This window comes from Pimephales promelas, chromosome 21 (assembly GCF_988280905.1).
Source record: "Pimephales promelas chromosome 21, fPimPro1.hap1.1, whole genome shotgun sequence".
In the NCBI taxonomy this organism is placed as follows: domain Eukaryota; kingdom Metazoa; phylum Chordata; class Actinopteri; order Cypriniformes; family Leuciscidae; genus Pimephales; species Pimephales promelas.
Window position 1 is genome coordinate 2,270,646 of NC_142789.1, and position 24,495 is coordinate 2,295,140.

General features: G+C 37.6%; 1 protein-coding gene and 1 long non-coding RNA gene across 7 annotated transcripts in view; one reads left to right on the plus strand and one right to left on the minus strand.

Annotated features, from left to right (window-relative positions):
- Positions 1 to 24,495, plus strand: part of kif21b (kinesin family member 21B) — a 100,629-nt gene that overhangs the window by 35,518 nt on the left and 40,616 nt on the right. For 4 of the 6 annotated variants that reach the window (XR_005621595.2, XM_039663338.2, XM_039663342.2 and 1 more), the window contains exons 5-25: positions 642 to 776; positions 1,034 to 1,201; positions 3,895 to 4,010; positions 6,561 to 6,756; positions 8,588 to 8,777; positions 10,151 to 10,214; positions 10,309 to 10,521; positions 11,342 to 11,483; positions 12,932 to 13,073; positions 13,160 to 13,348; positions 16,059 to 16,258; positions 17,887 to 17,994; positions 18,080 to 18,381; positions 20,185 to 20,338; positions 20,411 to 20,614; positions 21,951 to 22,052; positions 22,532 to 22,697; positions 22,885 to 22,948; positions 23,041 to 23,089; positions 24,035 to 24,234; positions 24,346 to 24,420. Coding sequence is in view for 5 of the 6 variants with exons in the window: in XM_039663338.2 (XP_039519272.2) it covers positions 642 to 776; positions 1,034 to 1,201; positions 3,895 to 4,010; positions 6,561 to 6,756; positions 8,588 to 8,777; positions 10,151 to 10,214; positions 10,309 to 10,521; positions 11,342 to 11,483; positions 12,932 to 13,073; positions 13,160 to 13,348; positions 16,059 to 16,258; positions 17,887 to 17,994; positions 18,080 to 18,381; positions 20,185 to 20,338; positions 20,411 to 20,614; positions 21,951 to 22,052; positions 22,532 to 22,697; positions 22,885 to 22,948; positions 23,041 to 23,089; positions 24,035 to 24,234; positions 24,346 to 24,420 (3,179 nt within the window). In the remaining variant the exon portion in view is untranslated. The remainder of the gene's footprint in view (positions 1 to 641; positions 777 to 1,033; positions 1,202 to 3,894; positions 4,011 to 6,560; positions 6,757 to 8,587; positions 8,778 to 10,150; positions 10,215 to 10,308; positions 10,522 to 11,341; positions 11,484 to 12,931; positions 13,074 to 13,159; positions 13,349 to 16,058; positions 16,259 to 17,886; positions 17,995 to 18,079; positions 18,382 to 20,184; positions 20,339 to 20,410; positions 20,615 to 21,950; positions 22,053 to 22,531; positions 22,698 to 22,884; positions 22,949 to 23,040; positions 23,090 to 24,034; positions 24,235 to 24,345; positions 24,421 to 24,495) is intronic. The other 2 variants (XM_039663339.2, XM_039663341.2) reach the window with 1 other exon arrangement.
- Positions 359 to 8,654, minus strand: LOC148969662 (uncharacterized). Its single transcript, XR_016148344.1, has 2 exons — positions 8,331 to 8,654; positions 359 to 787 (listed from the first exon to the last, which is right to left on the minus strand). It is a non-coding gene; the product is annotated as an uncharacterized LOC148969662 (long non-coding RNA).

A 24,495-nucleotide genomic window follows, 5' to 3' on the forward strand; every position in this document is an offset into this window, starting at 1 on the left:
AATAAATGATGCCAATAGTAATATGATGTTAATTATTATTATTATCAATAGTAGTAGTATGTATTAAATGTTGTTAACATTGCATATAGAAGACAAGTACTACTACTAAAACAATAATATAGCAAATTATATCATATTTAATATTATTATCATTATTAATAGTAATAATAATAGTTGTAGTGCATATATTAAATGTTGTTGTTAATAATAAATAACAATATTTGATGTATAATATAAAAATGGTAATGCTAAAACTAATAGTAATAAAATGTTAAATATTATTATTATTATTAATAGTATTGTTTGATTTTTTTTTTAATATAGATGACAACTAGAATTTCTGAAATAAGACAAATAATCATATTTAAACATCAATGTTTATTTTTGGATGTAGTGGTTTGTTGCATTATTTTGATAACTGTGGTGACAGCGTCACACTCAATATTTCCCTTTGAATATTAGCTTTCACTCAGAAACATGACGCTAGATCATGCAAATGTGGTTTTCCTGTGTATTTTTTTTTTAAATGGCTCTTATTGAGATGACCTGAGCGAGATCATATAAAGCTTCGGTGACTGGAATAACTGGTGCATGCAGATGTGTGTGTGTGTCAGTGCTGGTCATCTGTGTGTTCTCCTCAGCTCCTGCAGTGTCTGAAGCTGGGCGCTCTGTCCCGCACCACCGCCAGCACACAGATGAACGCCCAGAGCTCCCGCTCTCACGCCATCTTCACCATCCACCTCTGCCAGATGAGAGTGTGTCCTCGGCCACAGCAGGTACTGACGCACTGCAACACACACACATGAACATCATCACCAGAGCCTGAAGCTTAAACTCCTGTTGGCCGTTAGCAAGTTTAAGCAGGTCGTGAGTTTTACAATGCTGCGGTATAAAGTATTTATATAAAACTACTGGCATTAGGAGCGTCAACACTGAACATGTCTGTGCAAACCGTTCAAGATTGCACGTGTAATTAAAGAAGATGCTAGTGTTAGTAGCTTAAAGCTATCATTGATTCCCTCTCTCTCTGCAGGTGAACGGAGAGATGAACGGTGTGTCCGACAGCTCTATCTCTCAGCCCGAGTATGAGACGCTCACTGCCAAGTTTCACTTTGTGGACCTGGCGGGATCAGAGCGCCTCAAACGCACAGGAGCCACGGGAGAGCGAGCCAGAGAGGGCATCTCCATCAACTGTGGCCTGGTAACGAAAATCAGATCCTGTCATCCGAGAGTGACCTTGTTGCTAAAAACACTGATTTTTTGTTGTTGTGACATTCAAGTAGAGTTAGCTAGCAGAAGCTGTCGGCTGTCTTTCAGACTTTTCAAGGGTGGAATGCACGATTTTTAGTAAGTGCTTAATTAAAATTCAGTCTGTTCTTGACAGAAAGCTATCATCTCTCATAAAGCAAACACTCTTTTGACGGATTTACTAAAGACATGCCGTGAAAAAACAGTGCTGAAAGGATTGTTGTGACTGATCTTATTGTGTATGCATTTGTAGGAGTTTCCCTTTCAGACGCAATATTTATGGGGGGAGAATATTTAAAGGAGTAGTTCACTTTTAAAAAAACTTTTGCTGACAATTTACTCACCCCCGTGTCATCCAAGATGTCCATGTCTTTCTTTCTTTAGTCGAAAAGAAATTAAGGTTTTTGATGAAAACATTCCAGGATTTTCTCCATATAATGGACTTCAATGGGAACCAAACCGCTCAATGTCCAAATGAGAGTTTCAGTGCGAACTATAAACTGCTCAAACGGCTTTAAACGATTCCAGACGATGAATAAGGGTCTTATCAAGCGAAACGATCGCTCATTTAATAAATAAATAACAAAGTTAAAGTTTTATAAGCTGGTTGCCTTGCTCTGTTCTGTGATGCGCGTTTGTGACTCTCCTGTTCAAACTCGTTTATCAAAATGAACAAATCGTTTCCCGAGTCAATTCGTTCATTTCGTTTGTTGAATGAATCAAATGACATGAAAAAAGATTCGTTCATTTTGATGAACGAGTTTGTTCTGTGATGAGCGTTTGTGACTCTCCTGTTCAGAGCAAGGCGACCATTTGAGCTTATAAAACTTAAACTTTGTTACTTATTTTTTAAATGAGCGACCGTTTCGCTTGATAAGACCCTTATTCATCGTCTGGTGTCGTTTAAAGCCCTTTGAACAGTTTGCACTGAAACTGTCTTTTGGACCTTGAACCATTTGGACCCCATTGAAGTCCATTATATGGAGAAAATCCTGGAATGTTTTCATCAAAAACCTAAATTTCTTTTCGACTGAAGAAAGAAAGACATGGACATCTTGGATGACATGGGGGTGAGTAAATTATCAGCAAAAGTTTTTCAAAAGTGAACTACTCCTTTAAATGAATCATGGTTTACTTGTCAATATACTGGTATTTGTGCCATTATTTAACGCGCCCAAAAAGGACGTTTGAACCAGACACTAATGTGCGCTGCTCTTGGTAGATTGTGTTGGTCATTATGGAAATGGTTAGTGTGTGTTTTTTCATGTGTGTGTCGTCAGTAGATCACAGGCAGAACTTTGCCCTGTTTAGTAAGTCTGGCCCATGATTTAAAACTTTTCAAAATCCTTAAAATTACGATCAACATATTTATATTTTTTGTAAATAATTAAATAAATAAATAACAAATAAATGTATTAAATTATAATTTTTAATTATAATTATATTTAATTATAATTATAAATTCTAAAATGTAAATAATAATACATGTTGACGTGCTATTAAAAAATTAACTAAGTAATTCACATTTTTCTATAATTAATCGCTCCTAACATTTTTTTTAAATATATATTCATATTGTGGCCAGTATCACTGATACTGATGTCTCTATTACATGTAAATATTTTTCTCAATTTTAGCCATTCAGCATTACTGTATAATTGAAAGCTGTCAATTTGAACATTTAATAGGCTTTAAAAATGTACTAACCTCACATACACTCTTCACATAAACCCATTGTGATAAGTTACATTTAGCTGTGCCTTTAATATATCAGGACTCAATGCTAAGGGTGTTTTCAACTGGTCAAGTCAGACCGGTTTAGATTTTTACTTGTCCAGCTAAAATGCACAAAAAGTTGTTGTTTTTATTGTTTTTGACCCATGTGACCCTTGTAAACGGTGCTTTAAGATTTTCAGTTTGCCAAAGGATGCAAGAAAAAAACAGATGCAGCTTTAATTTGTAAAATATTTGTACTCTAAATAATCGCAAAATTAATGTTCATTTCGACAGCCATAAAAATAAATTATAAACACACTATAAACTGTATTTATAGTATATCTATATTAAAAAAAATACTAAAATAATCATGGAATTAAACAATGAATGATTATGAAATTAGCAAACGTGTAGATCTTTCCCTAGCAGTGTTTGTTTAGCTACATGAGAGTGAATAGATTATGACTGAATAATTTTTAAGTGATTAATCTCTTTAACCTTTGACTAGAAAAATCCTCAAGAAAGTTCTCCGATGAGCTCTAAGCAAAAACCGGCTTTGTCAGGGATTTCCAAAATACCTGCACTTCATTATCATAATTGTTCAGGTCCTTTTAGCTGAGTCGTGTTTTCCCATGTTAAGTACGGTGTGATATTCGTGTCGCATTAGCTGTGCCGCCTCCTCGATTCATCACTGCTGGCTTTGAGTAGATGAAGGGAACTGAAGGTAATTAGACTGAGAGAGAGTCTGAAGAAGAGCTAAAGCCTGGAGGAAAGCCAAGAGATGCCATTGTACTGATCCGGATGAAGCTCTGTTGTTTTTAGAGCCTAGATACTCATTTGTAAGAGAACCCATTTAAAAGCTTTTAATCTTAGATAGCAGCATATGATGGAGCGTGACCGTGTCTCTCTCTCTCTGTGTGTGTTTGGCAGCTGGCCCTGGGTAATGTGATCAGTGCATTGGGAGATCAGAGTAAGAAGTCAGGTCATGTGCCTTACAGAGACTCCAAACTCACTCGCCTGCTGCAGGACTCGCTGGGAGGAAACAGGTAACGTCTGATACACATCTACACACACTTCAACTCCATAAAGCCCAAAGTATACTTCATTTTACGTGCACACTGTATAACATACACAGGTGGTCAATGCTTGCGCATTACAGTAAATTCCAGTCCCTCACCAGCTCCTAAACCATATACACTTCTTTATCATCGTTTATGTTAAGGTTAAAGGAGTAGCTCACTTTAAAAAAAAACGTTTGCTGATAATTTACTCGCTCCCATGTCATCCAAGATGTCCACGTCTTTCTTTCTTCAGTTGAAAAGAAATTAAGGTTTTTGATGAAAACATTTCAGGATTTTCTCCATATAATGGACTTCAATGGGAACCAAACGGTTCAAGGTCCAAATGAGAGTTTCAGTGCAGCTTCAAAGGACTTTAAACGATTACAGACGTCTTATCAAGCGACACGATCGCTCATTTAATAAATAAATAACAAAGTTTAAGTTTTATAAGCTCAAATGTTTGCCTTGCTCTGTTCTGTGAAGAGCGTTCGTGACTCTCCTGTTCGAACTCGTTCATCAAAATGAACGAATCTTTTTTCGAGTCATTTGGTTCATTCAACGAACGAACTGAACAAAAGGACTTGAAAAAGATTCTAAAGAAAGACGTGGACATCTTGGATGACATGTAAATTATCAGCAAAAGTTTTTAATAGTGAACGACTCCTTTAAGTTCAAGCCAGTTTGATTGCGCTCTCTGTTTCTGAATATCAGAATAGGCTCTAGAACAAAGATCTGTGGAGACACGTACACGCTGTACTAGGTAACCATTGCTCTTAAATTTAGCTAATTATAATATCTGTAGATTAACCCTACCCATAATTCTTGACATTTTTTAGATACAAAGACATAATTAAGTCTTTTTATGAAGTTATGAAGTTATTCAGGTATTCAGCTTTGTTAGTTTTGTTGTCATGTCATTATCATGCCTATGATAATTATGATTATTACCACACCTTCTCACATGACAGTTTTTGTTGTATGTGAAATAAGACATTGTTCAGTCTCTTAATGTTTTAGTCCCCACTAACATGGCAACAGACTGTTTTTTATTATGTTAGGTTTATCCCGTTTATGAACATGAAATAATTCATTATTTTTGGGAAAATGACTTAATACAGAATTTATCTTGTTAGATTGCATGATTAATTTCATTCATTGGAAAATTTTGTATATATTTTAGATATTTAGTTTAGTGATATGTATGTATGCATCAAAAGACATTTAGTATAGATTAAAATTAGGGCTGTCAAACAATTCATCGAGATTAAACACATCCAAAATGAAAGTTTGTGTTGCATAATATATGTGGGTGCACTGTGTATAATTATTTTATATATATTTAAAATAATACACACGCATAAATACACACACATGCTTGTATATATTTAAGAAATATTTTCATGTATATAGATTTATATGTAATTTATATTATATATATATATATATATATATATATTTTTAAATATACATGCATGTGTGTGTATTTATATATATATATATATATATATACAAATATATATATATATATATATATATATATATATATATAAAATAATTATTTAAAAATAAGTATACACAGTGCACCCACATATATTATATAAACACAAACTTTTATTTTGGATGTGATTAATCTCGATTAATCATTTGACCGCCCTAATTAAAATGTGCAATTAATCACAAGCTAGCCATGACATTAATGCAATTAATCACGATTAAATATTTTAATTGTTTGACAGTACTTATATATATATATATATATTGTGTGTGTGTATGTGTATATAAACATACACAATATATATATATATATATATAAATATTAATACATTCAAATGTGTGTATAACATCATTTGTCAGCCCCAATTACTCCAGAATTTACATATAATTTCATTATATTTCATATATTTTCATCATTATATTTTATATATTTGTTTTTATATAAATAATTGCTATGTATTTTCAAATAATTAATCTCAGTAAATGAACACCGACAGCCGTAATTACTACAGAATTTACATGACTGATCATTTGTAAATTATTTTATTTTATAATTAAAAAAAAATATTGTGAAATGTATATTTAAGTAATGTAACATTAAAATAACAGCCCTAATTATTTCCTTTCACTATATTAGACTTTATCTTGAAAGCTTCAAGTTGTAGAAACAGTTGGTGTTACGCTCATGTTTACGAGCTTCAGATGGTTCGTGCACTTGTAAACATTGCTGTGCACAGGGCAGTCATTGTGTCTTGAAGGTTAATGTGTGTGTGTGTGTGTGAAGCGCAGTGTTGGGTCACTCAGCCCACACTGGACGCCACTGGCTGCCCATATATTCTTACGATGTGGGTTCAGAGGGGGAGTTGATTGAATTAAACATGAGAGACTGCAGACAGTGGCACTCAGTCCCAGCCGCATCCATGAGAGCGTTTGTGTTTATCTGTCATCTGTCTTGTGTGTGTGTGTGTGTTTAAGATCTCATAGACCCTTATGAATTCCTGTCTTTTTGCTTTTTCCTCTGCTGTGTATCTATCTATTTAGTCAGACTGTGATGATTGCCTGCGTGAGCCCGTCTGACCGGGACTTCATGGAGACGCTAAACACACTGAAGTACGCCAACCGGGCTCGCAACATCAAGAACAAAGTGATCGTGAACCAGGATAAAACCAGTCAGCAGATCAGCGCCTTACGAGCAGAGATCGCACGCCTTCAGATGGAGCTGGTGGAGTACAAAGCGGTGAGGAGGATTCTGGGAAGAGTTTGTCACACACACACAAACACAAGCCCTCAAATGGATAATTCACCCCATAATGAAAATTCTGTCATTTACTCGCCCCCGTATAATAAAATGCTCTTCTGTGGGGAAAAAAATATGTTTTGTTGCATGTTCTGTTCATTTCAAAACAACGAGAGTGAATTGGCTCTGGTTAAAATGATTAAATAAAGTACATAGAAGTAGTCCGAACTACGTGTGCACTATATCACAAATGTCCTGAAGCCATTTGAATGAGGAACAGACAGAAAAAAAAAAACATAATTAGTTAAAAATCTGGCCTCATCTAGTCTAAAAATGAAAAATGTTTTTAGAGTTTCTACTCGCACACCTCTTGAGGGTTAGGTTTAGGGTCCTTAAAGGAGTAGTTCACTTTTCAAAAAAACTTTTGCTGATAATTTACTCACCCCCATGTCATCCAAGATTTCTTCAATCGAAAAGAAATGAAGGTTTTTGATGAAAACATTCCAGGATTTTCTCCATTTAATGGACTTCAATGGGGTCCAAACGGTTCAAGGTCCAAATGAGAGTTTCAGTGCAGCTTCAAAAGGCTTGAAATGACACCAGACGATGAATAAGGGTCTTATCAAGCGATGTGATCGGTCATTTCAAAAATAAATAAAAAAGCTAAAGTTTTATAAGCTCAAATGCTCACCTCGCTCTGTTCTGTGATGCCCGTTCGTGACTCTCTTGTTCGAACTCGTTCATCAAAACGAACAAATCTTTTTTCGATTCATGACTCGAAGGGTCCTAGATAAGACCATTATTCATCGTCTGGAATCGTTTAAAGCCCTTTGAACAGTTTGCACTGAAACTCTCATTTGGACCTTGAACCGTTTGGACCCCATTGAAGTTCATTACACGGAGAAAATCCTGGAATGTTTTCATCAAAAACCTTAATTTCTTTTCGACTGAAGAAAGAAAGACGTGGACATCTTGGATGACATGGGGGTGAGTAAATTATCAGCAAATGTTTTTTTAAAAGTGAACAACCAATAGTGGCGATTTACCCAAAACAAAATAAGTAAATGTCTGAATTTGTAGGTAAAATATCATCTTCAATTGGTTGCGAATTTTGGTTGCGAATCACTTTCATACGTTTTAATAAGACCTACTCACACAAAGGTTTGGTTTAGAGGTGGAGATTCATGGTGAGGGTTTACCAACAAATAGATTTTACTTGAAGATGTTTGTAGGTAAAACGCCACTATGTATCTTTGAATTAACGGTTTACCAACAAAACATCCCAACACACTCTCAAAAACTCATTCTCGCTTCTGAGAGGATATCATATGGGCTGAGAATGACGACATATTTGTCAAATCTGAAAGACAGAAGTGCCAACTCGCTTGAGTTATAAGGACAGCAGACATATAACACATGGCAACAGGAACCAGTGTCAGAATTTACTTAAAATGTCAAGATATCTTATTACTTGTTTATTTTACTAGAGAGGAAACATTTCGAGCTGACATTAAACCCTCATCAAGCAGCTGAACCATTACTTCCTCTGATGCTAAATCAAATGGAGAACTTACAGTAGAGTCGGTCGGCTGATACTCTTGTTGTTACTTCTCTTTCTCTCACTGCTACCCAGTCGGAGCTGGAGCCGTTTATGTAATAATGGTTCAGCTCATGGGATCTCGCTGGAGTTAGCAGTAGCTTAGCGCCTCGGACGGCCGCTGGAAGAAGTTAGCGATTAGCAGTGATGGCGTTGAGAGCGAGTATGAAAGGATTGGGGGTCTGATGCCTAGCTTTCTGTTGCTCAGTCTTTCGATCTCTGTGTTTGCTTCAGGGAAAGCGAGTGGCCTGTGACGACGGATCCGAGGGCTTTAGCGATCTGTTTCAGGAGAACTCCATGCTCCAGAAGGAGAACGACACTCTACGTATGCGGGTCAAAGCCATGCAGGAAACCATCGACCACCTCAACACTCGAGTCACTCAGCTGCTCACCAACGGGGTCAACCTGCTGCTCACCAAGACTGGTGAGAGACCCCTAGTGGCTGGACAGGGCACCACCATTGACATGTCTGTCGTTAGTGTAGTTATTTACTACGCAGAGTTACCCCTACCATTGTTTTGGGTGACCCCCGCCCCCTAAAATGGTGACAAAATCCAGTCATAAAAAAGGAATTGACTTCATAACGCAGAATTTCACAGAATTTGTAAAATAAGTTTGTAAAAGTTTTAATAAATAGGAAAGTTCAGTACACTTTAAATCAAATCGTGACGTAGACTAGTGTGTGTGAATATTAAAACTATTTAACTACGAATCCTGCATGTTCTGTGTGAATGAATGGTGTAGCCGACGCACAGTTTTATTTATCACACACACACACACTGAAGACACTGAAGCACATGTGACGCTTGCGCTGTTTTTTGCCTATATGAAGACACAAACTTCATCTCCAGGCTCTAGATCCACTCCGAAACTCACTTTATGAGCGTTTAACCACTTTACTTGAGAAAAAACTATCATCATGACATAAACACACAGAAACTCAAAAGGTCTTCGCGGCAACCCGTCAAAATAAAAGTTCGGTTTAACTTGACAGAAATATATTACTGTTGTACAGTAGAATTGAGATATTTCCTAATGTAGTAATACACTAACACTAATACAAATAAATGATGATTTTTTTAAACAAAACTGATTTTTTTTTTAAGGAATAATCCATGTTTTAATTTTAACAGTAAAGCTCATTGTGCAGCACGTTATTTGACAGGTTGAAGTTTATTTAATTTCATATGATTAAAATGATGATAAATGATCAAATTTGTGTTTTATGTCTTCATTTTATTACCAGAAAAAACACAACACAGAATAATTTTTTTTCGTATATATATTTTTTAAATGTTGTATAAGTTTAATTTTTTAATTTTTTTTTATTTTATTTGTTTATTTGAAAAGGGACAATGTACACTAATCAACATTCACAACAAATGTAAGTGCACCCGAGTTAGCCACAGGCTAGTTTTCATCATAATGATTCGTAATACATGATTTCAATTAATTAGACATGCTTTTTGATTGCTAAATAATTACATGACCACTGGGAGGAGCCAGACTATGAGACAGACCGTAGACTATCTGTCTCATAGTCTACTGTACTGTCATGACATAATGACAGTTTTTACAAATATGTAAAAAAAAAAAAAATTGTTTACAAAAGTTACCTACTGCAGCTTTAATATTACCCAGTACTTAGTTGAGCAAGTACATGTAACTACGTCACCTTGAAATAATTTTAAATTTAAGTAACTCATAGTTTTTGCCATGAAAACAGCCAAAGAAGTAAAAAAAAAAAACAGACATCATTATTTCTTCTTTGCTAAGTAAATCTATCACTCTGTTCAGGTGAAACGAACGAGGAGATCGGCAATCTAATCCAGAACTACATTCGAGAAATTGAAGAGCTGAGGTAACAATAGAAGTGAGACTTTAGTATTTGGATGTTTTATTGTAGCAATAAAACACACACACTCTCTCTCTCTCTCTCTCTCTCTCTCTCTCAGGTCTAAGCTGCTGGAGAGTGAGGCCATGAACGAGTCTCTGAGGCGCAGTTTGTCTCGCCTCTCCGCGCGCTCCTCGTACCCCGCCTCTCCAGCGCACCCTCTAGGCTCCTCCCCCTCGGTTTCCATGGATGCAGAGATGACAGACGTGATTCGTCAGGCCAAATTAGATGTGGAGAGGCTAAAGAAGAAGGAGAGAAATCAGAGGAGGAAGAGGTGAGGTCTGAGGAGCAACCAAGTGTGTGTATGTGTGTGTGTTTATTTAATTATTTATATTAGCGGTCGACCAATAGTGGATTTTACCGAAAGCTATAACTAAGTTGGCCCACACTGGTCGAATCAACCGATAGTTTTTAAAATGAATCCTGAATGAAAACAAGCATGACACATAAAATAGTGCTGAACTTTATTTAAAAAAAAGAGAAAAAATAAATAAATTACTGAACCATGAAAATATACAAAATATTAATATACCTTGATCCTTTAAGTATTACATTTTTTAAATGTCTAAAACAAACTCCACGAAGCGTCAGTGATAGTTTTAGTGATTTATTATTTAATTGATTATTCTTGTTTTTTTGCTTTAGCCGAGGTCTTATTGCCTTGATTGTGTATTTGGAAGACTTTAATATGCTTGACCTCTTCCTGTTTCATGTTACTGAGCCAATAAGAGGCTGTAAAATGTGGCAGAATTAGATTTATCTGTGTGTTTGAGTGTGTGCCAGTGTGTCCTGACCGAGGACAGCAAGCTGGCATCGATACAAGTGTCTCTCAGTTATAATGAATACGACTACAGGACCGTCCCGCTCTTCAGATGAGCTGTAATGTGGCCGTAACGGGAGAGAGGTCATGGGTAATTTGTGGAGAATTACTTCTAGAAGTCTCTGAGATAAATCTCTCCTGATAAATGTGTCCCTGTGGTGCCATTACAGGACGTTTGCATCAGACTCTTGATCTCTTATTTTTTGTTGAATGCTGTATTGATTTGATTTGTCAGTTTGTCTATTGAAGCTTTAATTATAGTTTTTTTTACTAGTCCTGAGAAAGAAAAGGGTTTGAAGAAGAGAGCCAAACTTCATCCTCAAGAAAACGGAGAAAAGAGTGAGAATGGGCTGAGCCGAGAAAATGAAGAGAGACGAGAGAATGGAGATGGAGACTCCGATAATGAACCCGAAGAGGTGAGAGGAAGGAGAATCATTCATCGTCTGCTGGTTATTAAGAAAGTGTAATATTGTGAGGATGTGTTTTATGAGAATGAATGTGTAATGTTATTATGAGAGAGGCGTAATCTTTGACAGAAGTGTTTTATCAGAATAAAGACAAAATTGAATGAAATTGTAATGGTACCGCAGACAAATTTCAAGAGTAAAATTGATATTTCAGGGAAAATAAATTCATACAGCAGTATTTAATGAGAATTCAAATTAATGATGTAATTTTGCAAGAATAAAGCCTTAATATTTTGAGAATAATGATCATTTTAAAGAGTTTTCACTTGTATTCTAATTTTCTTAGAAACAGTAGTCTTGGAATAAAGTTGTCAAATGAGAAGAAAAAATACAATATTGCAGTAAATATTGTTTTATGAAAATAAAGTTGTGATATTAAAAATATTTAAAAAATATTTTGAGAAATTTTTTTTTAGTAATAAAGTTGTAAAATGTAAAAAATAAATAAATATTGCAGGGAAAGCCTAAGAATAAAACAGTAATATTGTTGAATAATATAAAGTTGAAATAATTCAAGAAAAGGTTGTTATATTTTCCGAGAATAAATTATATTGCAGGAATAAAATCATAACAGTTTGAGGGAATATATATATATATATATATATATATATTAGGGCTGTCAAATGATTAAAGATTAATCGCATCCAAAATAAAAGTTTGTGTTTACATAATATATGTGGGTGCACTGTGTATAATTATTTTGTATATATGTAAATACACACACATGCATGTATATTTAAGAAAAAAAATTATTTATATATAAAATATTTATATTTATATATAATATAAATTATATATAAATCTATATGCAGTATATCCATGAAAACATTTGTTAAATAATTACAAGCATGTGTGTGTATTTATATATGTAAAATAATTCACAGTGCACCCACATATATTATGTAACACAAACTTTTATTTTGGATGCGATTAATCGTTTGACAGCGCTAATATATATATATATATATATATAAACACAAAATAATTATACACAGTGCACCCACACACATATATATATATATATCTCAGTATTTGTTTTGGGAATAAAGGCATAATATTATAAATTCGTACTGCTTTGTTTGATCAATCATAATATTGCAATAATCAAGTTATAATATTTTGTCTCAATATTAAAAAATAAAGGTTATAAAGCAGTGTTTTGTAAGAATAAAATCATAAAATTCCAAGAATAAAGTCATAATATAACAAAACACTTCTGTGTGACTTTTTCTCATTAAATTTGTAGTCTTAATATTACAAGACTCCAGCTGTAACAGTGAGAGATGGAGATGCAGTTATTACTGTATATGAAAGAAAAGTTTGTGTGTGTGTGTGTGTGTGTGTGTGTGTGTATATAAATTCCAAACAGTGCCCTGCTTTATTCCCGCTGTGTGCAGGATGGCATGTATACGCTTGTGGAGGACGATCACGAGGAGAGCGGCTGTGACGAAGATGAGGAGGAAGAGGAGACCAGGGAGGAGGAAGAGTTTGACAGCGACGAAAGCCTGGTGGACTCGGACTCGGACTCGGAGGAGAAAGGTGCATTCTGGGATGCATTTGTTTGACGTCCTCTGAGCCCCTTTGATTCCCACTAACCCTCTCCCCTGCGGCTCCTCCTCTCTCAGTGAACCTGCAGGCCGACCTCGCCGACCTGACGTGTGAGATCGAGATCAAGCAGAGGCTCATCGACGAGCTGGAGAACAGCCAGCGGCGGCTCCTCACGCTGAAGAGTCAGTACGAGGAGAAGCTGATTCTGCTGCAGAACAAGATCCGAGACACACAGCTGGAGAGAGACCGCGTGCTGCACAACCTCAGTGAGTAAAGTCACTATTCAATGAAAAAATTCTGAAATTACAATAAACTTGGTATTTCCGGACAAACGGCAATATTTAAAGTCCCCGTTATGGTATTTTAAAGGTCAGATTCGAGTCTGTTGTGATTGGTCTACTCTGCTCTGATTGGTCAGATGACCCAGTCTGTTGTGATTGGTCTACTCTGCTCTGATTGGTCAGATGACCCAGTCTGTTGTGATTGGTCTAGTCTGCTCTGATTGGTCAGATGACCCAGTCTGTTGTGATTGGTCTAGTCTGCTCTGATTGGTCAGATGACCCAGTCTGTTGTGATTGGTCTACTCTGCTCTGATTGGTCAGATGACCCAGTCTGCTCGGATTGGTTTACTCTACTCTGATTGGTCAGATGACCCAATCTGTTGTGATTGGTCAACTCTGCTCTGATTGGTCAGATGACCCAGTCTGCTCGGATTGGTTTACTCTACTCTGATTGGTCAGATGACCCAGTCTGTTGTGATTGGTCAACTCTGCTCTGATTGGTCAGATGACCCAGTCTGTTGTGATTGGTCAACTCTGCTCTGATTGGTCAGATGACCCAGTCTGTTGTGATTGGTCTACTCTGCTCTGATTGGTCAGATGACCCAGTCTGTTGTGATTGATCTAGTCTGCTCTGATTGGCCAGATGACCCAGTCTGTTGTGATTGGTCTACTCTGCTCTCATTGGTCAGATGACCCAGTCTGCTCTGATTGGTTTACTCTACTCTGATTGGTCAGATGACCCAATCTGTTGTGATTGGTCTACTCTACTCTGATTGGTCAGATGACCCAGTCTGTTGTGATTGGTCAACTCTGCTCTGATTGGTCAGATGACCCAGTCTGTTGTGATTGGTCAACTCTGCTCTGATTGGTCAGATGACCCAGTCTGTTGTGATTGGTCTAGTCTGCTCTGATTGGTCAGATGACCCAGTCTGTTGTGATTGGTCTACTCTGCTCTGATTGGTCAGATGACCCAGTCTGTTGTGATTGGTCTACTCTGCTCTGATTGGTCAGATGACCCAGTCTGTTGTGATTGGTCTAGTCTGCTCTGATTGGTCAGATGACCCAGTCTGTTGTGATTGGTCTAGTCTGCTCTGATTGGTCAGATGACCCAGTCTGTTGTGATTGGTCTACTCTGCTCTGATTGGTCAGATGACCCAGTCTGCTCGGATTGGTTTACTCTACTCTGATTGGTCAGATGACCCAATCTGTTGTGATTGGTCTACTCTACTCTGATTGGTCAGATGACCCAGTCTGTTGTGATTGGTCAACTCTGCTCTGATTGGTCAGATGACCCAGTCTGTTGTGATTGGTCAACTCTGCTCTGATTGGTCAGATGACCCAGTCTGTTGTGATTGGTCTACTCTGCTCTGATTGGTCAGATGACCCAGTCTGTTGTGATTGATCTAGTCTGCTCTGATTGGCCAGATGACCCAGTCTGTTGTGATTGGTCTACTCTGCTCTCATTGGTCAGATGACCCAGTCTGCTCTGATTGGTTTACTCTACTCTGATTGGTCAGATGACCCAATCTGTTGTGATTGGTCTACTCTACTCTGATTGGTCAGATGACCCAGTCTGTTGTGATTGGTCAACTCTGCTCTGATTGGTCAGATGACCCAGTCTGTTGTGATTGGTCAACTCTGCTCTGATTGGTCAGATGACCCAGTCTGTTGTGATTGCTCTACTCTGCTCTGATTGGTCAGATGACCCAGTCTGTTGTGATTGGTCTACTCTGCTCTGATTGGTCAGATGACCCAGTCTGTTGTGATTGATCTAGTCTGCTCTGATTGGTCAGATGACCCAGTCTGTTGTGATTGATCTAGTCTGCTCTGATTGGTCAGATGACCCAGTCTGTTGTGATTGGTCTACTCTGCTCTCATTGGTCAGATGACCCAGTCTGCTCTGATTGGTTTACTCTACTCTGATTGGTCAGATGACCCAATCTGTTGTGATTGGTTTACTCTGCTCTGATTGGTCAGATGACCCAGTCTGTTGTGATTGGTCTACTCTGCTCTGATTGGTCAGATGACCCAGTCTGTTGTGATTGGTCTACTCTGCTCTGATGGGTCAGATGACCCAGTCTGTTGTAATTGGTCTACTCTGCCCTCATTGGTCAGATGGCCCAGACTATCAGAAACCAAATGCCATTATCTGAATTTCAGCTCTGGATCTTCCTCAGCTCTTGATACTCAGTGATACGAACAGTGACGATAGTGTCTGTTTTACCATTTCAATCTCATCAAAGTGGATTTGCTTTGTCAGCAGAAAACAGCGTCTTCTCCACATGATCAACACGAGCCAAACTCTTCCAGTCTCAGATACAGTTCACGGCAGCCGATGAGGAACATCGGCTTTATGGAAATCTGTTTTAATTAATACAAACCTACGCAGGAAGTGAGACTGGAACAATGACTCGTTTCAGGAAGTTTAGTGCCGCATTTCAGTAAAGTAGCAATTACATTACAAAGTCATACGGAAATTACAGCAGTTTACGCTTCACAAGGATTAACAGTGACATTTTATAATTGATTCGTTTCTGAAATGAGATGCAGACAAATGCAACCTCAATATAATTTTCATAGGGCACTGCTGTAAAATGTTCAGTTGTAATATTTGTGTTATACAAATAGGTGTTTTAAGGCACTTTAATAATAATCCTAGTAAACATTTCTTCCACCATTTTGATTGTGATTTTAGTGTCCATGGAGAACTACACTGAAGAGAAAGCCTCTAAGATCAAATCTGACTACGAGAAGCGTCTGAAGGAGATGAACCGAGATCTGCTGAAACTGCAGGCCGCTCACAAAGAACACGCTCGTCTGCTGAAGAACCAGAGCCGCTACGAGAGAGAGCTCAAGAAACTGCAGGCTGAAGTGACCGAGATGAAGAAAGCAAAGGTGAGAGCTTTATTTTTAGGAGCACACCGCCCCCTAGAGGCCATCGGGAGATTAACAATCACTTCATCAGCCGCTGTACAGATAACTGTAATTGAAGCTCTTTATTTTAAGACTGTAATTAAAAAAGCAGCACTTTTCCCACGAGTGAAGAATTTTTTGATGAAAGTCGATCCCTTAAACATAGACCATGACCCAGTTTGCATACTAATGCTGTGCACTAGAAGTATTGGAAAGGTGGCTACACCTAGATAGACTACCGCTCAAAAGTTTAGGGTCACTAGGAATTTTACTTCTGAAAGTGATAAGCATTTATATAGATGCGTTAAATGAATGACAGTAAAGACATTTATAATGGTACAGAATATTTTTATTTTAAATAACTGTTGTTCTTTTGAACCTTCTATAAATCAGAATTCATTTTTTTAATCATGGTTTGCACAAAAATAATAAGCCGTAAAAACAATTTTCAACATTGATAATAATAAGGAGTGTTTATTGTGCAGCAGATCATCATATTTGCTATCATATATCATAGAATGATTTCTGAAGGATTATGTGACTGAAGACTGGAGTAATGATGCTGAAAATTAACAGGAATAAGTTACATTTTAAAAATGGTTATTTAATTATAATATTTCACATTATTATTTTTACTGTGTTTTTAATCAAGTAATGCAGCCTTGGTGAGCAGAACAAACTTCTTTTAAAGAATCAAACTTTTGAAGGATTTGCATTTTTCTTTACTTTTTAAAAAATGTGCATTATAGAAAAAAGGAAAACCGTATGAACCAGAAATAAGTGCAGCCAAAATTTGAGCACTTCTGTTTTCACACATATATGACAGTTCTGTCAAAAGTAAATTATTGCTGATTATTTACTCACCCCCATGTCATCCAAGATGTCCATGTCTTTCTTTCTTCAGTCGAAAAGAAATTAAGGTTTTTGATGAAAATATTCCAGGATTTTCTCCATATAATGGACTTCAATGGGGACCAAATGGTTCAAGGTCCAAAAGACAGTTTCAGTGCAAAATGCAAACTATTTTGATTCCAGACGATGAATAAGGGTCTTATCAAGCTCATTTAAAAATAAATAAATAAGTTTAAGTTTTATAAGCTCAAATGCTCACCTTGCTCTGTTCTGTGATGCGCGTTCGTGACTCTCCTGTTCGAATTCGTTCATCAAAATGATCAAATCTTTTTTCGAGTCATGTCTCGAAGGGTCCTAGATAAGACCCTTATTCATCATCTGGTGTCGTTTAAAGCCCTTTGAAGCTGCAATGAAACTCTCATTTGGACCTTGAACTGTTTGGTCCCCATTGAAGTCCATTATATGGAGAAAATCCTGGAATGTTTTCATCAAAAACCTTAATTTCTTTTCGACTGAAGAAAGAAAGACATGGACATCTTGGATGACATGGGGGTGAGTAAATTATCAGCAAAAGTTTTATTTAAAAGTGAATTTGTACATTGTTGATTTAAAAGTCCAAAATAACTTCATATTGTTCATATGCAACAATATTGTATAATGCAAATGTAATAAGATTTGAAACCGCAAACTACTTTTTGTTTTTAACTATGAGACTGCTGTAGCGTTTCTCACAGTGCTTGTTTGTCATCCACCTATAGGTGGCGCTAATGAAGCAGATGAAGGAGGAACAGCAAAGGAGGAGGGCGATCGATGCCAAGAGGAACCGAGAAATCGCACAACTGAAGAAAGAGCAGCGACGGCAAGAGGTTGGAATGGCTGACGATTGAACATGTGTTCTAGCAGTTGTTGATCATGGTGATTAAAGCGTCTCTGCTCTGCGTGCTCTCTCAGTATCAGATCCGCTCCTTAGAGTCGCAGAAGCGTCAGCAGGAGATGGTGTTGCGGAGGAAGACTCAGGAGGTGACGGCTCTGAGACGGCTGGCTAAGCCCATGTCTGAGCGTGCGGCCGGTCGACTGTCCCGCAGAATCACCAGTGTGGACTCGGGAGCAGAGCTGAACACCAGCACCACGCCAACATCCTCCGAACCCGATTCCACACGCTCCGTTTCCAGCATCATACGCCACTGGAACACCAAAATGAACGGATATCTGGGAGAGAGCGAGAGAAATGGGACTGGAGGAACCCTGGCCAGGTCAGTGAGTCACACAGTTCAGAGAAGCCTCTTCTGCTTTATTTGATTAAAGGGATTCTTCTAGCCTGGCTAACGCCACACCACGGATCATTGAGAATGAGACGTGGTCTGGAAACCACATGTTCATTTTCTCGTATTTGAGACGTGGTTTACGAATGCCCAGAGCCGTATTATTGGGTGCTACGAATGTCTATCAAATGCGCCTGTACGTAGCTCATAGCCAATCGGGTCAATGATACCAGATGACGGATGTAGAGCGACAGAAAATTACACGACGAAGACGACGATGGGTCAGAGATTTAGTTTCTCAATGTCAAGGACGGGTCCATTCAGAGGGTAGACGAGGCTCCTCTTTAGCATTCGGTGAACACGTAAATGTCCTACTGGTTTGGTTGCTGTACTGCACTGTTTAAACACACTTGTCCTTATTTTGTCTTGTCAGCCCTCATAGAAATAAATAAAAGTAAGGGATAATGTTTAGCGAGACGGTTGTTATAGCGAATACCACCCCGCGAACTCTAACGCGAAGCAGAGGGGTCTTGAATCAGCCTGAAGGGGTCGTATTCGCCGTAACAACCGCCTCGCTATACATTTCCCCACTTATAACATGGCTACCTACCAAATAAATCAATAATTTGACACAATTTGTTTATTAATTAAAAAAAAGACAAGATATATCACACCAATATTATCAAACTCTGTAAGCAATAAATCAACTCTGATTTCATTTTTGCAATACAATCAAAAACCGGAGACGCAAGACGGCAAGTTGTATGAAATAAGAGTGCGCGTCCGTTGTGATATGGATGTGCGCTGTGTAATAATGCGTTGCTATTGACGACGGGCATTATAAAGAAGCAAATGCCATAGAATAGAATCTTGCTTAAAAACATTACCAGAGTCATATAATATGGTATTACATGATTATTGTCAATGTTGAATACAGTCGTTCTGCTTCGAATAAGCAACATTTAATTGAAATCGAAATCTTTTGTTACAATATAAATGTCTTTTTGCTGTCAAATTTGATGCTTAATATATTTATGGTAACACTTTACAATAAGGTTCATTAGTTAACATTAGTAAATGCATTAACTAACGATGAGCAATGCATTAGTTACAGTGTTTATTAATCTTTGTTAATGTTAGTTAATACAAATACGTCTGTTCATTGTGCGTTCATGTTAGTTCACAGTCTATTAACTAATGTTAACTAATACAACCTTTGATTTTAATAACGTATTAGTAAATGTTGGAATTAATATTAACTAAGATTAATAAATGCTGAAGAAGTATTGTTCACATATTGTACATGTTAACTAATGTAGTTAACTAATGTTAACTAATGAACCTTATTGTAAAGTGTTACCATATTTATTTATAAATAAATGCATTTGAAATATTTGAAATACCTTTTTATAATAATAATGAAATGATAATAATATGACAACCAATTATGTTAATTTAAACCATTGTGGGGTCATGGATCAAATCCTTTTTTATAGTTATTAAAATATTTATTACCATTTTTTTCAGTCAGAAATACATTTTGAATTCAGTTTCATCTTTATAATATAATAAATCATTTCTTTAATGGTTAATCTTTGATCAATTAGGTCTGGAAGCTTGTTTCCTCCACGGAATAAAACAATTTAAAAGATAATTGCGACTATTTATATCACAGTTCTGACACTTGTGAGATAAAAAGTCACAATTACCTTTTTTATTTTTTATTCTTTATTCAGTGATGAAGGTGAAAATGTGTTTTCATTCCAATCTAAACTGTAGTCTATTTGATTTCAGTAGCAGAAAAAAGTTCCAGCGAAAGGGTACGAGCGCAAGTTTCTCAAAGACGGCCCGTCAGAAGTGGCAGTCTCTGGAGAGGAGGATCATGGATATCGTGATGCAGAGAATGACCATCACTAATGTGGAAGCTGATATGGATCGCCTCATCAAGGTGATTGTTAAGACGACGTGTATCAGTAACCTGTATGGGATTGTTGTGTGATTTTGAATTATGTGTCCTCAGAAACGCGAGGAGCTGTCCATGCAGCAGGAGGCGCTGTTATGCAAGAGAGAGAAGTTACTGAGCGAAGGCTTCGGTGAGGATGAGGAGGACAGACTGCTTCAGGAGATGAACGAGGAGATCGAGGTTCTCAATGCCAACATCGACTACATCAGCGACAGTCTGTCAGACTGCCAGGCCACCATCGTTCAGATCGAGGAGAGCAAGGTAACCGGCGACTCGCATGTGACTGCTTGCTTATTGTCTTAAAGGGATACTGCACCGTTTTTTCATATTAAACTGTTATTCTTTTAAAGGAGTAGTTCACTTTAAAAAAAAAAAACTTTTGCTGATAATTTACTCACCCCCGTGTCATCCAAGATGTCCATGTCTTTCTTTCTTCAGTCGAAAAGAAATGAAGGTTTTTGATGAAAACATTCCAGGATTTTCTCCATATAATGGACTTCAATGGGAACCAGACGGTTCAAGGTCCAAAAATGACAGTTTCAGTGCAGCTTCAAAGGGCTTTAAACGACACCAGACGATGAATAAGGGTCTTATCAAGCGAAACGATCGCTCATTTAAAAAAAAAAAAACACTTTAAGTTTTATAAGCTCAAATGCTCGCCTTGCTCTGTTCTGTGATGCGCGTTTGTGACTCTCCTGTTCGAACTCGTTTATCAAAATGAACAAATCTTTTTTAATGTCATTTGGTTCATTCAACGAACAAAATGAATGAATTGACTCGGAAAAAGATTTGTTCATTTTGATAAACGAGTTCGAACAGGAGAGTCACGAACACGCATCACAGAACAGAGCAAGGCGAGCATTTGAGCTTATAAAACTTAAACTTTGTTATCTATTTATCAAATGAGCGATCGTTTCACTTGATTAAGACCCTTATTCATCGTCTGGAATCGTTTAAAGCCCTTTGAAGCTGCACTGAAACTGTCTTTTGGATCTTGAACCGTTTGGTTCCCATTGAAAATCCTGGAATGTTTTCATCAAAAACCTTAATTTCTTTTCGACTGAAGAAAGAAAGACATGGACATCTTGGATGACATGGGGGTGAGTAAATTATCAGCAAAAGTTTTTTTTTTAAGAGTGAACTACTCCTTTAACTAAGACGAGTTGATACACACCTCTCTCGTCCCACATCGCTCTGGCGCTCGAGACACTTTGATAGCACTTAGCTTAGCCCAGTTCATTCAATATGGGCCAAGCAGAGAAGCGACCACACACCTTCTTAGAAAAGCACAACTTTTTATTTTATTCGAGTTACACTCCTCGTGTAACTGTATTTAAATAGGGAAAACGTGGAGGTGTGTGGTCACTTCTCTGCTTGGCCCATATTGAATGAACCGGGCTAAGCTAAGTGCTATCAAAGTGTCTCGCGCGTCAGAGCGATCGAGTGCACGCACTGAGACGAGAGAGGTATGTATCAACTCGTCTAAGTTAATTATCCCTTTAACAACCATATGGTCATGTGAATGTAATTGAATCCGCACAATTTGCACTTATATTTCCATAAGTGTGTTTTGTAATGGGTGAACTCCTTGCTTTAGGATGAGCTGGACTCAGTGGACACGTCGGTGGTCATCAGTTCCTGCTCGCTGGCTGAAGCTCGCTCTCTCCTGGACTACTTCCTCAAAGCCTCCATTGACAAGGTAAAGCCAAGCAGACAAATCCTCTTTGTTGTTCTAATTTATGCTCATCCGGACTAAGTAATACAAGATTAAGGTAATGAACTGATTTGAATTTGAATAAATGCATAATAAAATTGTATTTGATATAATAATTGAAATCATAACTACTACTGTTCAGAAGCATCTTTTTCTTTTGAACTTTCTCTTATTTTTTTTTTTATCATGGTTTCCATAAAAATACTAAGAAATCTCTAGAAACATTTCTGATTATTATCAAATCAACATATTCAAATGATTTCTGGAGGATCACTGTAAACTGGAGTAATGATCAATCACAGAAATAAATTACATTTAATAATATATTGCAATATAAAAGGGTTATTTCAAGTTTATTATAATGTTTCACAATATTGCTGTAAATGCAGCTTTGGTGAGACTTTGTTCAAAAACATGATTTTTACTGACCCCAGTGGTGTATGGTTGTGTGTTTGTGTGTATAGGGCTTGCAAGTTGCTCAGAAAGAGGCTCAAATTCGCCTGCTGGAGGGTCAGCTGCGGCAGACTGATGTGATTGGCTCTTCCCAAAATCACATGATCCTGGATGCTCTAAGGGAAAAGGCGGAGTGTATTCCTGAGCTACACGCTCTGATCCACAATGTCCAGCAAGGTGAATAATCACGTCATTTTTGATCACAAATGTGTAAAATATTTTTTTACCATGAAATATTCCTTTTTGTATGTTCAGCTGACAAGAAACGGATAATAATAAAAATAAAAGATCGTAGTTTCAAATACATTCCGCATGTTTGTAAGTATGGTGTTAATTAGTGATTTTGGTTTGATATGTTCCTCAGAGAATGGCTATGCAAGCACAGATGAAGAGGTGTCTGAGTTTAGTCAGGCGTCAGAGAGCGGCGGGTATGACTACTTTCCACATCATCATACACTTTATCATGAAATAATCTATCACGGTTTCAATTTGAACATCACTGCTCGTCTTTCTGCTACAGTTTCTCCCAAATGAAGTTGTCTGCAAGTCAAGATGACTTTAAGATGAAGGTACAGCTCAAACTTAATGTCTTAGCATTGATCAAATAGTATTATGATTGGATAAATCACATCTAACATAAAAGCTTTGTTAACATTTTATATATATATATATACACTGTATAAACAAATATGTTTAAAAGAGGCTACAATTTGCAAGAGCTCACCAAAACTGGACAGTTGAAGACTGGAAAAATGTTGCCTGGTCTGATGAGTCTCGATTTCAGATGGTAGAGTCAGAATTTGGCGTAAACAGAATGAGAACATGGACCCATCATGCCTTGTTCCCACTGTGCAGGCTGGTGGTGGTGGTGTAATGGTGTGGGGGATGTTTTCTTGGCACACTTTAGGCCCCTTAGTGCCAATTGGGCATCGTTTAAACGCCACGACCTACCTGAGCATTGTTTCTGACCATGTCCATCCCTTTATGGCCACCATGTCCCCATCCTCTGATGGCTACTTCCAGCAGGATAATGCACCATGTCACAAAGCTCCAATCATTTCAAATTGGTTTCTTGAACATGTCAATGAGTTGACTGTACCAAAATGGCCGCCACAGTCACCAGATCTCAACCCAATAGAGCATCTTTGGAATGTGGTGGAACGGGAGCCTAACCCTAATCTCCATCAACTGCAAGATGCTATCCTATCAATATGGGCCAACATTTCTAAAGAATGCTTTCAGCACCTTGTTGAATCATTGCCACGTAGAATTAAGGCGAAAGGGGGTCAAACACAGTATTAGTGTGGCGTTCCTAATAATTCTTTAGGTGAGTGTATGTATACACACATTTATTATCTAAACAAAAGCTTATTTTATTATTTTAGATGTGATTAATCAATTTGACATCATAAAACCTATCACTGTATGAAATGGCTCTTAGTGTCTGTTCTGTAATAGCCAGCAGGTGGCAGTGTAGTATTCTGGTGAAATATTCACTGCGTATCCTCTTACAGGTTGAGCCTCGGCTCTCTGTACAAATGAAGGCGGTGTCAGCTGAGTATCTGGGCCCTGTTTTGGACCTCAGCTCCAAGAGCATCACCAAGTCCCTGGCTTCTCTATCCGAGATCCATGAGAACGGCCTGGTCCTCAAAGAGGCCTATTCCAGAGAGCTGGTGTCTCGAACCATCAGCCTGCCTGTCAGAGGACACACTTTGTGAGTGGAGCTCAAATAAATTAGGTGTAATCGTCAGCCTTTTGTAACCTGTCTCCTCACAATTGTTCAGTTTTTTTAGAACATAACACAGTTTGTATGTTTGTGTTTCAGCCCAAGGCAGTCCAGAGGGTCCGACACGTCTCCCTTAACAAGGAGGCAGTCGTATGACCGAGGCCAGCCATACAGGTGCGTTCATGTTCATCTGCGGGAATCTGACAAATAATGCCTTCAGAATGCCAGACGAGTGCTGGGGTTTCAAAA